The 14,633-nt window shown below is 43.4% G+C and overlaps 1 protein-coding gene across 2 annotated transcripts in view; it reads left to right on the forward strand.

Moving 5' to 3' along the window:
- ARK2C (arkadia (RNF111) C-terminal like ring finger ubiquitin ligase 2C) overlaps positions 1-14,633 on the forward strand; it is a 138,932-nt gene that overhangs the window by 102,629 nt on the left and 21,670 nt on the right. The window contains exon 5 of one of the 2 annotated variants that reach the window (XM_073589758.1): positions 14,015-14,119. The exons of the other annotated variant lie outside the window; for it this stretch is intronic. Coding sequence (XP_073445859.1) covers positions 14,015-14,119 — 105 coding nt within the window. The remainder of the gene's footprint in view (positions 1-14,014; positions 14,120-14,633) is intronic. 2 annotated transcript variants of the gene reach the window in all.

The raw sequence follows: 14,633 nt of genomic DNA on the forward strand, positions 1-14,633 counted from the left end.
TCTGAGAGCTAGTGAAATCCATAGCTTTACTGATACAAACTCTTGCTCCATGATTGAAAAATCACTGTATTAATTTATATGCAAAGGATGTTTAAGTGCTCTGGGCATGTCAAAGCACTTCCCTTGTCTATGTCTCCCCGATTCTAATGTCCACCCAGCCCCACCCTCCTTTACTTGACTGACAGCTCAAAGACTGTGTACTCAAGCCAAAGAGTGGGGCTGGGCTGTGAATTGCTTGGGAAGTGCTTTGACATGCCCATAGCACTTAAGCCTAATTTGTATTTGAATTAAAACTTATATCTTTTTAGTTAGGGAGCAACACACCTTTTAGACAAGGATCAATCACAAAAGACAGGTGGAATTTATTGTAACTGACTGAGGCTCCCAACTTGTCTCCATTCCTATATTTGTATATCTTATTATAATGGGTTGATGCAATCTACATCCAGTTTGCAGATCTCGGCGAGGGCCAGACTGGCTGAGGCCAATCTGTGGTCCCAGGGTTTGATGCTTAGCAATGTTTGCTTTTATACATTTGTGCATTTAGTTTTACATATGTCCTAACGGAGCATAAGAAATTAAGATATTGGGTGAATTCTGATAACTGTGTTGTGTCAACAACATTTCAAGGTGTGTCTCTTCCCTAAATAGTTTTTTAATTGGACATTTTTTGTAAATCCTTGGTGGGACATTCTTAGGATATATGTATTATAAATAGCATTTTACCTTTTATACCCTATTTTGCTATTATAATTATATGGTGGTTTATAATAATCAATAAATAATGAAAAGAAATGTAATAAAGACACCAACACTAACTAAACAGCCCTCGGGATCCGCCAAATAATCAGGCAACCACATTAGTTAGGAATCTGTCCTCTCTCCTGTTGGAGATAACAATTCTAGAGAAACTTTTCTTTGTTGTTCCTTTTATGTTCCTTCTGGAAATGCATAAAAAACATTGACAACTGGGTGTTACCTTGTCAGCAGTACAACTCCCTTAACGCCCTGTCCAGTCCATTAGTCCTGATGAAGTTAGCAAAACACGCCGTGTCTGAAACCCCCCTGACTCCTAACCCCATGGACAGCTATGTCTATTTTTGTTATGAGATTTATTTCTATCTTTTGTAGATATGACAATATATGATGGTATATACTGGATATACTGTATGTGGTAGTGTGTCCTGTTCCATGAAACCTCTACATTTAGTTACTTTTTAATTTGACTCATCCTCACATGATAGGGTAGTCTGCAGGGAATGGGGTAGAAGCGAGACCTTTCTTTATCTGCTGTGCCCTCCCATCTCTTTCTGAGCTTGATTTCTTGCACTTTCTCTTTGAATTGTATGACATTTCTGCCAAAAATAATGTATTGCACATTTTAGATTTTTTGGACCTCATGTGTCATGGTCACGTGTCTCTGGACGCAGCGGTTACCGCAAGGTGAACCCATAACACACGTGACCCTGGAAATACCGCCACCAATGGGGCGCATTTAAATAATAAAACGTGCCGGTGGATACGCCGCCTCCACCTGGCGAATTTGGGAATTACACGTTATACATAAAATCTGGAAACCCCGCCTCCAGTAAGGCGAATTTAAATAATAAAGGGGGAACCTGGGAAACTTTAACAATGGTGGGCCCTGCGATAGGGAATGGGGGACGTGGAGACCTCCTAAGCTCCCCAGAGCCAGTGTCCCTTAACGCCCTTGCTCACCCTGACCCTAAACCCTCACTAGGGAATGGGTCGGTGCGGAGACTAATCCCACCACTGCACTAATAACACACATGAGGAAAGAGACAATACAGGGGAAACACCACTTAGCTTTGCTCTGTTGCGTGCGCTCCTAGCAACAGAGCCCACCACCTGCGTGCGTCTTCTCCTCCACCCGGATCCATCACCATAACAGGATCCTTCACCTTAGTGCAGCCTTGGAGCAGAGTCCACCACCCGTTGCAGCTGCTTAGTAACAGAGTCCCAAGGATGAGTTCAGCTTCTGACACGAAGTTGAGCATGCTTGAGTCCAGCTCAGCAGCCAAGTCCCACATGGTGAGTGCCACTCTCCATAGTCGCCACTCCACCAGCCCATGCAGACACTTCCCGCTGACACCATCACTGCGACCCCACCACGCCATGCCAGCCCTTCGTCCAGACACCATAGCTGAAACACGTCCCCCCTGGCTAAGCTGCGCAGGACTCCTCACCAGCTCCATCCTTCCTCCAGGCTCTCCAACTCAGAGTGAACACAATCTCACAATATCACAGCCAGTGATTGCACACCCCTAGCACACCTTTATAGGGTGTCACACCTGATCCATAATTAAGTGCACAAAAACCTAAAGTGCAATACCACTAACCACCACCGGGGACAGTCAAGACACCTTGGAACTTTCCAAAGTAAAAAAAGTTCACCCAGTGCAATTTAAAACTGTCAGATCATGACATCATGGAGTGGCCATCTCAGTCTCCTGACCTCAATATCATTGAGCCACTCTGGGGAGATCTCAAGCACGCAGCTGATGCTAGACAGCCCAGGAAATTACAGGAACTGGAGGCTTTTTGCCAAGAAGAAAATAAAGACCCTCATCCACAACTACCACAAAAGACTTCAAGTTGTCATTTATGTTAGAGGGGGCATTACACGGTATTAAGAAATGGTGTATGTGAATTTTTGATCAGGGTCATTTGGATGTTTTGGGTTGTCATTATGATTTAAAAATAGAAAACACAGTAGTTTGACAATAAATGGCTTCACCCAACCACTAACCGTGAGTGGAGAAAAAGTTTTGGTGTTGTCATTCATAGTCTCTGAAAAAAGGCCAACAAAGCACAAATTCTGGCAGGGTATTTAAAATTTTGAGCACAACTCGTATAAAGATCATTCAGTGCGCATAGGCTGCCATGGTTCTTCACTGAGCAAGTCTTGTTTACACAGGACGATGCAGCTTCGAGGACAATGATCTTTGCACAAAAGATCATTTCACCTGATGAACAAGTGTTTTGCTCGTTCATTGGGTGATATTCAACCTGTTTACACTGCAAGATAATCGTGAAACCAGCGGTTTTAACAACAATATTTGTGTATAGAGGTTGGAGGGAGTAGCTGTCGGACGTATTGAGCGTGTTTGCACATGGGGGATCACAAGAAAAAAATGATGCTGGCCAAAATCTATCTTTTTTGGCATTTGCAAACAAACATGTTTTCCACAAGAGAAGATGGAGTAAATTGCAGTTACTTCTGCCTCCGCCGAGCCGTCCTTTATGTCGGATGTCAGAGCTCTTTACAAGCCCTCATTTTCCTGGATTACTTTCAGCATAAGTGGTTTAGCATCTCTACTGGTAATAGCTCCATTTATAAATCCAGACTCAGACCAAGAAAATGCGAAGTCCACCCGTCCACGACACCTAGTCATATTACATCTCAGAGGTCAGGCGATGGGGACGTACAATGCCGTTACTATTCACATAACCAGCAGACCTGTCAGGGAACAGGATGGGACAGGGAATTTCCAGTTTCTTTTTTTATTTCTTCAAACTGAGATGTCAATCAGCCCTAAAGAAAAATCCTGTCCACTCCGTCAAATACAGAATCAATGGCCTCACTCACATTTTTCTTTGGCAGCAAAGGGTCTTATTGCATTCCCTAAGTAACCCATAATAACCCAAGATATAAAATCTGCCATCATTAAAGGTAGTTTCAACTTCCAAGAAAGTGGACTGCAAACACTTTTTATATCTAAAACAGCAATCCTCACCACTGCAGTCAATCACTGATCTCAGTGGTTGTAGATGGCACTAACTGCTGAGCCCAATGATTGGCTACAGCGGCGATGTACCCTGTACAGGTGACATCACCACTGCAGCCAAAACACAATCACGGATTAACGTCGGGGAGCAAGCTCTAGACACCAGGAGGGTGAGTGACCACTCTGCTTGCTCTTTAAAATATTTTAAAGTGTTCGGGGTTCATATTTAAAAGTGGACAACCCCTTTAATATCAGTCAGCCAGTTGTAAGAAGAAGCCACTTATAGAAGAGTCTATGAAAGTGTCCCTCGATCTATAGAAGTGTCTCCTGGTCTATAGAAGGGTCCCTCGATCTATAGAAGGATCCCTCGGTCAATGGAAGTGTCCCTCAGTCTATAGAAGTGTCCCTAGGTTTATGGAAGTGTCCCTCGGTCTATGAAAGTGTCCGTCGGTCTATAGAAGGGTTCCTCGGTCTATGGAAGTGTCCCTCGATCTATGAAAGTGTCCCTCAGTCTATAGAAGGGTCCCTCGATCTATAGAAGGGTCCCTCGCTCTATGGAAGTGTCTCTCGGTCTATAGAAATATCCCTCGGTCAATAGAAATATCCCTCGGTCTATAGAAATGTCCCTCGGTTTATAGAAATGTCCCTCGGTCTATAGCAGTGTTCGTCGGTCTATGCAAGTGTCCCTTGGTCTATGCAAGTGTCCCTCGGTTTATGGAAGTGTCCCTCGGTCTATGGAAGTGTACCTTGGTCTATGGAACTGTCCCTCGGCCTAGAGGAGTTTCCCTCGGTCTGTAGAAGTTTCCCTCAGTCTATGGAAGTGTCCATAAACAATCAGGTAAATCACCAGCTCACCTGTCTTCGCTGGTGGTGCGTAGAAGCATGGATCCCGTGTAGTAACACGTGAAAAAATCCAATGAATGAGAAAAAACAGCTTCCAAAATGTACAAAAAGTTTATTTGGGCATAAAAATAGAGATCAACGGACAAACCGCATCAGTGCGAAGTAGCAGTAGCAACGCATTTCGAACAATATTGTTCTTTTTCCAAGCTGGAAAAAGAACATATTGTTCAAAATATGGAAGTGCTCCTCGGTCTATGGAGGTGTCCCTCGGTCTATGAAAGTGTCCCTCGGTCTATAGAACTGTTCCTCAGTCTATGGAAGTTTCCCTTGGTCTATAGAAGTGTCCCTCAGTCTATGGAAGTGTCTTTCTGTCTATAGAAGTGTAATTTGGCCTATGAAAGTGTCCCTTGGTCTAAGGAAGTGTTCATCAGTCTATGGAAGTGTTCCTCAGTCTATGGAAGTTTCCCTTGGTCTATAGAAGTGTACTTTGGTCTATAGAAGTGTCCCTCAATCTATAGAACTGTCCCCCCAGTCTATGGAAGTTTCCCTTGGTCTATAGAAGTGTCCCTCAGTCTATGGAAGTGTCTTTCTGCCTATAGAAGTGTCACTTGGTCTATGGAAGTGTTCCTCGGTCTATGGAAGTGTTCCTCGGTCTATGGAAGTTTTCCTCGGTCTATAGAAGTGTACTTTGGTCTATAGAACTGTCCCTTGATCTATAGAACTGTCCCTCAGTCTATGGAAGTTTCACTTAGTCTATAGAAGTGTCCCTCAGTCTATGGAAGTGTCTTTCTTTCTATAGAAGTGTAATTTGGCCTATGGAAGTGTTCCTCGGTCTATGGAAGTGTTCCTCGGTCTATGGAGGTGTCCCTCAGTCTATGGAAGTTTCCCTTGGTCTATAGAAGTGTCCCTCAGTCTATGGAAGTGTCTTTCTTTCTATAGAAGTGTAATTTGGCCTATGGAAGTGTTCCTCGGTCTATGGAAGTGTTCCTCGGTCTATGGAGGTGTCCCTCAGTCTATGAAAGTGTCCCTCGGTCTATAGAACTGTCCCTCAGTCTATGGAAGTTTCCCTTGGTCTATAGAAGTGTCCCTCAGTCTATGGAAGTGTCTTTCTTTCTATAGAAGTGTAATTTGGCCTATGGAAGTGTTCCTCGGTCTATGAAAGTGTCCCTCGGTCTATAGAACTGTCCCTCAGTCTATGGAAGTTTCCCTTGGTCTATAGAAGTGTCCCTCAGTCTATGGAAGTGTCTTTCTTTCTATAGAAGTGTAATTTGGCCTATGGAAGTGTTCCTCGGTCTATGGAAGTGTTCCTCGGTCTATGGAGGTGTCCCTCAGTCTATGAAAGTGTCCCTCGGTCTATAGAACTGTCCCTCAGACTATGGAAGTTTCCCTTGGTCTATAGAAGTGTCACTCAGTCTATGGAAGTGTCTTTCTGCCTATAGAAGTGTAATTTGGCCTATGAAAGTGTCCCTTGGTCTATGGAAGTGTTCATCAGTCTATGGAAGTGTTCCTCAGTCTATGGAAGTTTCCCTTGGTCTATAGAAGTGTACTTTGGTCTATAGAAGTGTCCCTCAATCTATAGAACTGTCCCTCCAGTCTATGGAAGTTTCCCTTGGTCTATAGAAGTGTCCCTCAGTCTATGGAAGTGTCTTTCTGTCTATAGAAGTGTAATTTGGCCTATGAAAGTGTCACTTGGTCTATGGAAGTGTTCCTCGGTCTATGGAAGTGTTCCTCGGTCTATGGAAGTTTTCCTCGGTCTATGGAAGTTTTCCTCGGTCTATAGAAGTGTACTTTGGTCTATAGAAGTGTCCCTCGATCTATAGAACTGTCCCTCAGTCTATGGAAGTTTCACTTAGTCTATAGAAGTGTCCCTCAGTCTATGGAAGTGTCTTTCTTTCTATAGAAGTGTAATTTGGCCTATGGAAGTGTTCCTCGGTCTATGGAAGTGTTCCTCGGTCTATGGAAGTGTTCCTCGGTCTATGGAAGTGTTCCTCTGTTTATGGAAGTGTCCCTCGGCCTATAGAATTGTCCCTCGGTCTATGGAAGTGTCTTTCTGTGTATGGAAGTGTCTATAGAAGTTTCCTTCGGTCTATAGAAGTACCTTTCTGTATATGGAAGTGTCTCTCTGTATATGTGTAAAAGTCGGCCAGGGCAGTAGTCGTGGCTGAGCTTATCGGGCTTTGTGGTCCCTGACCTCCCTTTACATAAAAATCACATTTCACTTTCAGCTTACTTGCCTCTCTGTTCTCTGCGCCATCAGGGTTCTTCTTTGCTCTCTAAGGTCACCTTTGACCATTTGTGAAATAACTGAGACACAGTCCAGTTGTAACTTAAAATGCAAAACTTTACTCTCATGTATTCACAGCACATCCAGGTTCAATACAGCATCCACAGCAGGTTCCACATTACACATCACTCCAGCTTTCCCTTCACTTCTCTCCCTGTCACATGGTTTGAGATCGGGTCGTACCGTATTGTACGTTTTCTCGGCATCCTCCCTGTACAGACTCACTGCCGCCGGGTGTTCCCTCAGCCTTTCTGCCCCGGATCTGAGGGCATCAGCCCAGGCTATGACCTGCCACATGGTGAGTGACCCACCCGCCTGTCCTGCCGTGTCTTCTCCTGTAGCTTAAACACTTGCAGCTCCTGCAGCTGTGACTGTACTGTCCCACTCGGTCTGGATGTCTGGTCTCTTGCTTGACCACAACCTTAGGGGGTATCTAAGCTGCCCGGGCTATTAGCCCACCCGAGCTCTAAGGGCATCCTCTCCCTTCCTGCCTCTATTCAGGAAGCTCCCTTGATCTAACCACTGTGGCCCCTCCTACAGTTAACAATTTACACTCTTATCAAGCCTACATTATTCTCCCTATCTACATCTAGTGGACTAACACTAATAGTACACTTTCCCTGTATGATACATATGTTACAACACATGCAGAGGAATGAAATATAACTATACATATACAGTATTTACACTCTAGACTGGGGGACATGCTCAGGGGTTTAGGATGGCTACTGCAACCCCTTAACATATGGAAGTGTCTTTCTGTCTGTAGAAGGGTCCCTCAGTCTATAGAAGTTTCTCTCGGTCTATTTAAGTGTCTCTCGGTCTATTGAAGTGTCTTTCTGTCTATGGAAGTGTCCTTCAGTCAATGGAAGTGTACATCGGACTATAGAAGTTTCCCTCGGTCTATAGAAGTGTGCCTCGATCTATAGAAGTGACTTTCTATCTATAGAAGAGTCCCTCAGTCTATGGAAGTGTCCCTCGGTCTATGGAAGTGCTCCTCGGTCAAGGAAAGTGTCCCTTGGTCTATAGAAGTGTCTTTCTATCTATAGAAGTGTCCCTCGATCTATAGAAGTGTACTTTGGTCTATAGAAATGTCACTCAGTCTCTAGAAGTGTCTTTCTATCTATAGAAGTGTCCCTCGGTCTCTAGAAGTGTCTATCTATAGACGTGTCCCTCTATAGAGGTTTAAACCACAGACCCACTCCATAAATTCAGGCTTAATGTTTGATAATACATTTTCCAAATTGCACGACCCCTTTGGGCCTATGGGTGAACAATTCTTCCTATGCGGCATGATCTGAGTATTTGTCATTATGATCTTGTTCTCTTACCTTCCATCTATCTGACTTTATTTAAACGCTTCATTTGCACTTCTACATCTTCATATACTTACATTTAACTACTCCATTGGTTTCCTGTCTCCTATTGTTGGTATTAAAGGGGCTGTGCCATAAGCAGCTTTTATCAATAATTTAAGAGATGGGTAAGAAATGTATAATGACTGGCGATCCAGCTGCTATCACCACCATGTATCCTCAGTACAGTAGGTCCTTAAGCCCCATGTGTGAAAAAAGCCCAAGCAACCACTGCACCATCACCTGTCTAGAACGTTTATAGACAGTTTAAGGGATATGCAAAAATAACTTAGTCAGCTGTACTTGCCCCTGCTGCTCCAGCACTGGCTCTATGCTGATGTCCTCAGTCTTTGTTAATATCACACTTTGTTGATATCACATGACCACTGCAGTCAATCACTAAGCTCAGCAGCCTCGTCTGTCTATATCAACTTCACTGCTGAGTGCAGTGATTGGCTGCAATGGTCACCCAAGACATGGGTCGGCAGTGAACAAGCTGGTGATGGAGTCAACATATCAACGAAGATTGGAGGCCTTTTTGCCACCATGTAATATATACTGCTGTGCCTGTTAAAAGAATCCCTCCAATAATTGAACCCAACCTTCCACTAAAAACCTGTTGAAAAGTATGGTCTGTATGGCATCATGCCCTTCAAGATAACACCGACTTAAATTCAAATACCAGTCTAATAAATCCAGGAATAGTCCTGATTGTCATGATAGTACCTTGCCATCTACTCTTTCTAATTCAGGAGGTTCTTTTTCATCAGTATTCTGCCAGTACTATAAGAGCTGGAACTAGCTTTACCTCACTTCCTAACATGCATCACTACTGCCATTGCGCAATGGCTCGCCTGCCTTGAATTGAAAGTCTTCCTCTCTGTTATGACTGTATGAAATTTAACAAGCAGAAGAGTTTGAGCAGAGCAACAAAGCCCCAGCTCACTTCCTGTGAAAAGACAGCAACCTACCCACTCCCCCTGTAGAGAGATAGACCCACCTCACTTACTGTATTAAAGCAGAGACCCGCACCCATGGCCTAGAGCAGGGGTGGGGAACTTTTCTTCTGCCATGGGCCATTTGGATATCTATATCATCATTTGCGGCCATACAAAATAATTAACTTAAAAATTATCCTGCTATATTTGGTCAAACTTTTAAATAACTCCCCCCTAATGTGTTGGCTGGAACTGCTTCTCTTTGGGGAGGCTGTGATGTTAGGTGGTATTGATGATGACGCTACTTGCAACTGCTTTTCTAGGTTTGCGTCAGCCTGGAGTTCATGTTTGTGATGGCAAATTTTGTAAAGAACAGATCTCAGCAGTAAGTTGTTTTGAAAGTCATAACTGATAATGCAACGTTTATAGAACTCAAGCAGTGTGAGATCTGCAATATACATCACACAGGAGACACCAAGATGGTTGTATACATCACATAGGAGACACTCAGACTGCTGTATATACATCACATAGGAGACACCAAGATGGTTGTATACATAACATATTAGACACCGACACTGCTTTATATACATCACATAGGATACTCCGAGACTACAGTATACATCACATATTAGACACTGAGATTGCTGTAATTACATCAAAGGATCCACTGAGACTGCTGTATACAACACATAGTAGACACCGAAACTTCAGTATACATCACATAGGAAAGACAGAGACTGTCGGATACACATCAAATCAGAGACACAGAGAGAGCTGTATTTATCACATAGGAGACACCTGTATACACATCATAAAAACTAATGGAATAAAGAACTCCTTACAAAAATATATGATGCAAAAAAAATCTTTATTCGATAAATACATACAATGATTAAAAACACAAAAAGAAAGGTGTACTGCAGAGAATAAATTCAGTGGTTTGCATAGTGTCAGTCCCTATCCACAGAACTGAAGTTTGTATAAAAACACTTGAATAAGAGCAAAGGGGACACCTTGTACTATCATATGGTATATTACTATTGGTTCAGTCACTAACACTGATACTATACAAACCACCATATTTATTCTCTGCAGTAAATCTTTATTTTATGTGTTTTTAATAATGGTATGTATTTATTGAATAAATATTTTTTGTATTATATATTTCCTCTAACCCCTTTCCAACATCGGGCGTAATAGTACGCCGATATCGAAATCCCTCCCTTTGATGTGGGCTCCGGGGGTGAGCCCACATCTTTCCCGGCACATGTCAGCTGTTTTGAACAACTGACAAGTACCCGGCACAGCCGCGGGTGGAATCGCGATCCACCCGCGGCTATTATCCTGTTAAATACCACTGTCAAATTCTGAAAGCGGCATTTAACATGCGCAATCGCGCCGGAAATCCGTCCACCGGTGACCTCCGTCACATGATCACGGGTCACCGGTGGGATGGCATGACAACTGGAGGTCTCCTGGAGACCTCTATGGTTGTCACTGCCGGCTTGCTGTAAGCGCCGCCCAATGTCGGTGCTCATAGCAAGTGAGTAATTCAGCTACATATAGGCGATGTGATCATCACCTATAGTATATGTAGCAGAGTCGATCGGGCTATAGCAGCTTCTAGTCTGCAATGGAGACTATTGAAGCATGCCAAAAGTTAAAAAAGTGTCTAAAAATATAAAAAATTAAAAAAAATATAAAAGTTCAAATTACCCCACTTTCGCCCCATTCAAAATAAAACAATAAAAAAAAAAATCAAACATACACTTATTTGGTATCGCCGCTTTCAGAATCTCCCGATCAATCAATAATAAAAAGGTTTAACCTGATCGCTAAACGGTGTAGTGAGAAAAAAAAGTCAAAACACCAGAATTACGTTTTTTTTGGTCGCCAAGACATTGTAATAACAGGCGATCAAAAGATCGTATCTGCACCAAAATGATATAATTAAAAAGTCAGCTCGGTGCGCAAAAAATAAGCCCTCACCCAACCCGAGATCACAAAAAATGGAGACGTTACAGGTATGGGAAAACGGTGCAATTTTTTAATTTTTTTTTAACGAAGTCTGCAATTTTTTTCACCACTTATATAAAAAAGAACCTAGACATGTTTGGTGTCTATGAACTCATAATGACCTGGAAAATCATAGTGGCAGGTCAGTTTTAGAATTTATTGAACCTAGTAAAAAAGCCAAACAAAAAACAAGTGTGGGATTGCACTTTTTTTTTTCAATTTCACCGCACTTGGAATTTTTTCCCATTTTCTAGTACACAACATGGTAAAACCAATGGTGCTGTTCAAAAGTACAACTCATCCCACAAAAAACAAGCCCTCACATGGCCATATTGATGGAAAAATAAAAGAGCTATGGCTCTAGGAAGAAGGGGAGCGAAAAACAAAAACGCAGAAATGAAAATACCTCCAGGGTTAAAGGGTTAAAGAGTTCTTTATTCCATTATTTTGTGCAAATGAGAAACTCCTATTAGGCTGAGTTCACACGTCGCGGTTTTTTCACGTTTTTGCGGCATTTTTTAACGCACGTTTTTGCAGCGAAAACGCAAAAAAACAGCATCCCATGCATTCCTATGGGATTCCGCAATGCTGTGCTAATGCTGCGGATTTTCCCGTGGCGGAGCATCGCTGAGGCCTGGAAAGGCTGCGCGGGACGCCGGAAGGTAAATATAACCCGATTTTTTATTTTTTTTAATTATTTTTAACATTAAATCTTTTTACTATCGATGCCACATAGGCAGCCTCAATAGTAAAAAGTTGGTCACACTAGTCAATCACTATGTTTGACGAGTGTGAACAACCTGTCAATCAGTTCTCCAAGCGATGCTACAGATTGCTTGGAAAACGCTAGCATTCTGAAAGCTAATTACGCTTGCAAATCGCTAGTTTTTCCGCGGGAAAATAGTGGGAATTTAAAATGCGGTTTTCCCGCGGAATGGAATTCTGGAATTTCCGCAGACGTTACTGCTAAAATTCTGCAATGTGTGCACTTAGCCTAAAGACCCCGTCACACACAGCGATCTTGCTAGCGAGATCACTGATTTTGTGACATCACAGCGATCTCGCCAGCGAGATCACTGTGTGTGACGGGTATCAGCGACCGCCCCCCCCGTGCCGGGTATCGCTGATTGTCCTCGATCGGCCTGGGCCATTTTTTGATCGCTGGTCTCCCGCTGGCCAGCACGCATCGCTGCGTGTGGCAGCGAGATACCTGCGATCAGCGACGCTGGACGCTGGTTTCTAATGTAAACATCAGGTATCCAGTAGCCGCGCGGCTCTTAGATACCCGATGTTTACCTTGGAAACCAGCGTGTACGCCAGTTTCCAAGGTAAACAGCGGGTATCCAAGAGCCCCGGCTCCTGGATACCCAATGTTTACAGTAGAAACCAGCGTCCAGCATCGCTGGTCCTGATCGCTGGAGGGACTGTCTTGTGACAGCTCACTAGCGATCAGCCTAACAATGTCCCAGCGATCCCATCATGTTGGATCGTTGGTGGGATCGCTGGGACATCGTTATGTGTAATGGGGCCTTAACTCTTGACCATATATCGGTTATCTGTATATACATCACATAAGAGACACTGAGACTGCCGTCTACACATGACACATAAGACACTGAGACTGCTGTTTATACATCACATAGGAGACACCGAGATGGTTATATACAGTACATCACATAGGAGACACCAAGATTACTGTACACACATCACATAGACACCGAGACTGCCATATACACAGCACATAGGAGACACTGAGACTGCTGCTTATATGTCACATACAAGACACTGAGACTGTTGTATATATCACATAGGAGACACCGAGGCTGCTGTTTATACCTAACATAGGAAACACTGAGACTGATGTAAAAATATATCACATAGGAGAAACTGAGACTGCTGCTTATACATCATATAGGAGACATTGAAACTGCTGTATATATATATATCATTTGAAGGCTCAGACTGCTGAATATACATCATAGTATACTGTACACTGAGACTGCTACTTACTCATAACATAGGAGACACTGAAACTGACTTATCTACATACACTTCTTGTAGAGAGAAACATATACCTGCCTTCATTTTCTGCAGATACAGAGACCTGCCGTACTTCCTGTAGAGAGAAAGAGACTTGTTTCACTCACTGTAGAGGGAAAAAGGCCAGCCCATTTTTCTGTACAGATACAGGACTTTCCCCAGTTCCTTTAGAGAGACAAAGACCTGCTTCACTCCATTTAGAGAGACAGAGACTAGCTCACAATTCCTGAAAAGAGACTGGACTTTCTCTACTTTCTGTAGAGAGACTGTAGAGAGGCAGAGATCTCTTACCCCTTCACGTAGAGAGGCATCCTTTGGGGTGAATAAGTTTTGTAGCAATATTCCGCTTCCTATGAGATGAGGCTAAGGTTACAACAACAACCATTTAATACATATACTACGGACAGTGGTTGTCATATTGAAAGAACCCCTTAAAGGTCTTAGCAGGCCCTGGGTGGATACAGAACCAACCATGCATGTGTAGGGGGATGTCAGGAGGAATAGCCGGACAAGTGTTTGAACCTCAACAGGTGAATGTGTATGGATCCTTTGGGTCGTCTTTTTGTCCTGACACCACGTCCTCGTTTTGTCCTTGCTTTGTTTACTGCAGACGCATATGTTTTGGCTTCGAAAACCTGACCTACAGTAATATGGGCTCCTGGGGACAATATCATTGAGGTCCTTCAACTCCGTAATGTGAATGGTATTTGCTCTACATTCATAGTCAGGCTGGATGCAACAGTTCTTCATGAATTAACTGTTTCTCTTGTCTGTCTGTTTTAAAAGGTTGTCCATGAAATCAGAAATTACCCTTATCCGCAGCTTCATCTCCTTGCTCTCCAGGGTCTCAGTCCAGCGCGGCATACGTCTGCTGTGAGGGAAAGCTATGAAGTGAGTAGCTTCCAGCTTCACATGAATGTGTTCAGGCTAATCCGACATTCATAACCAATCCTAGAACTTAGTGCACCCTAAATGAGAGAGACGGATCATCCATAGTGACTTCCGTGTGTGATAGTCCATACAGCTGTGAGAGTGTCTCCCTCTGTGTCCAGTCCAGTTTGCATGCACTCTTCATGTGACGCGTCATGGAGTGGTGATCCATCCATCCAACCATCTACGACAAGTGTATGACTGACTGTCCTTCTAGTCTATCATCTCTCCCACAACCCTGCCATTTATATATTCCGGTGACCAGACATATTAAAGGGGTTTTTCGGGACTTTAAGATTGATGGCCTATCCTTAGGATAGGTAATCAATGCCTGATCGGTGGGGATGGGACACCTAGAACGCCATTGATCAGCTGTTCCCGGTGCTGGCTGCAATTACTCCGTTGCTGAACAGTTCCGGTCCAGGAACAACTGATCGGCAAGAATAAGACATTGTTGACCTATCCTAAGGATAAT

This window comes from Dendrobates tinctorius, unplaced genomic scaffold (assembly GCF_039654945.1).
Source record: "Dendrobates tinctorius isolate UK_male_01 unplaced genomic scaffold, ASM3965494v1 ptg000113l, whole genome shotgun sequence".
NCBI classification, from domain to species: domain Eukaryota; kingdom Metazoa; phylum Chordata; class Amphibia; order Anura; family Dendrobatidae; genus Dendrobates; species Dendrobates tinctorius.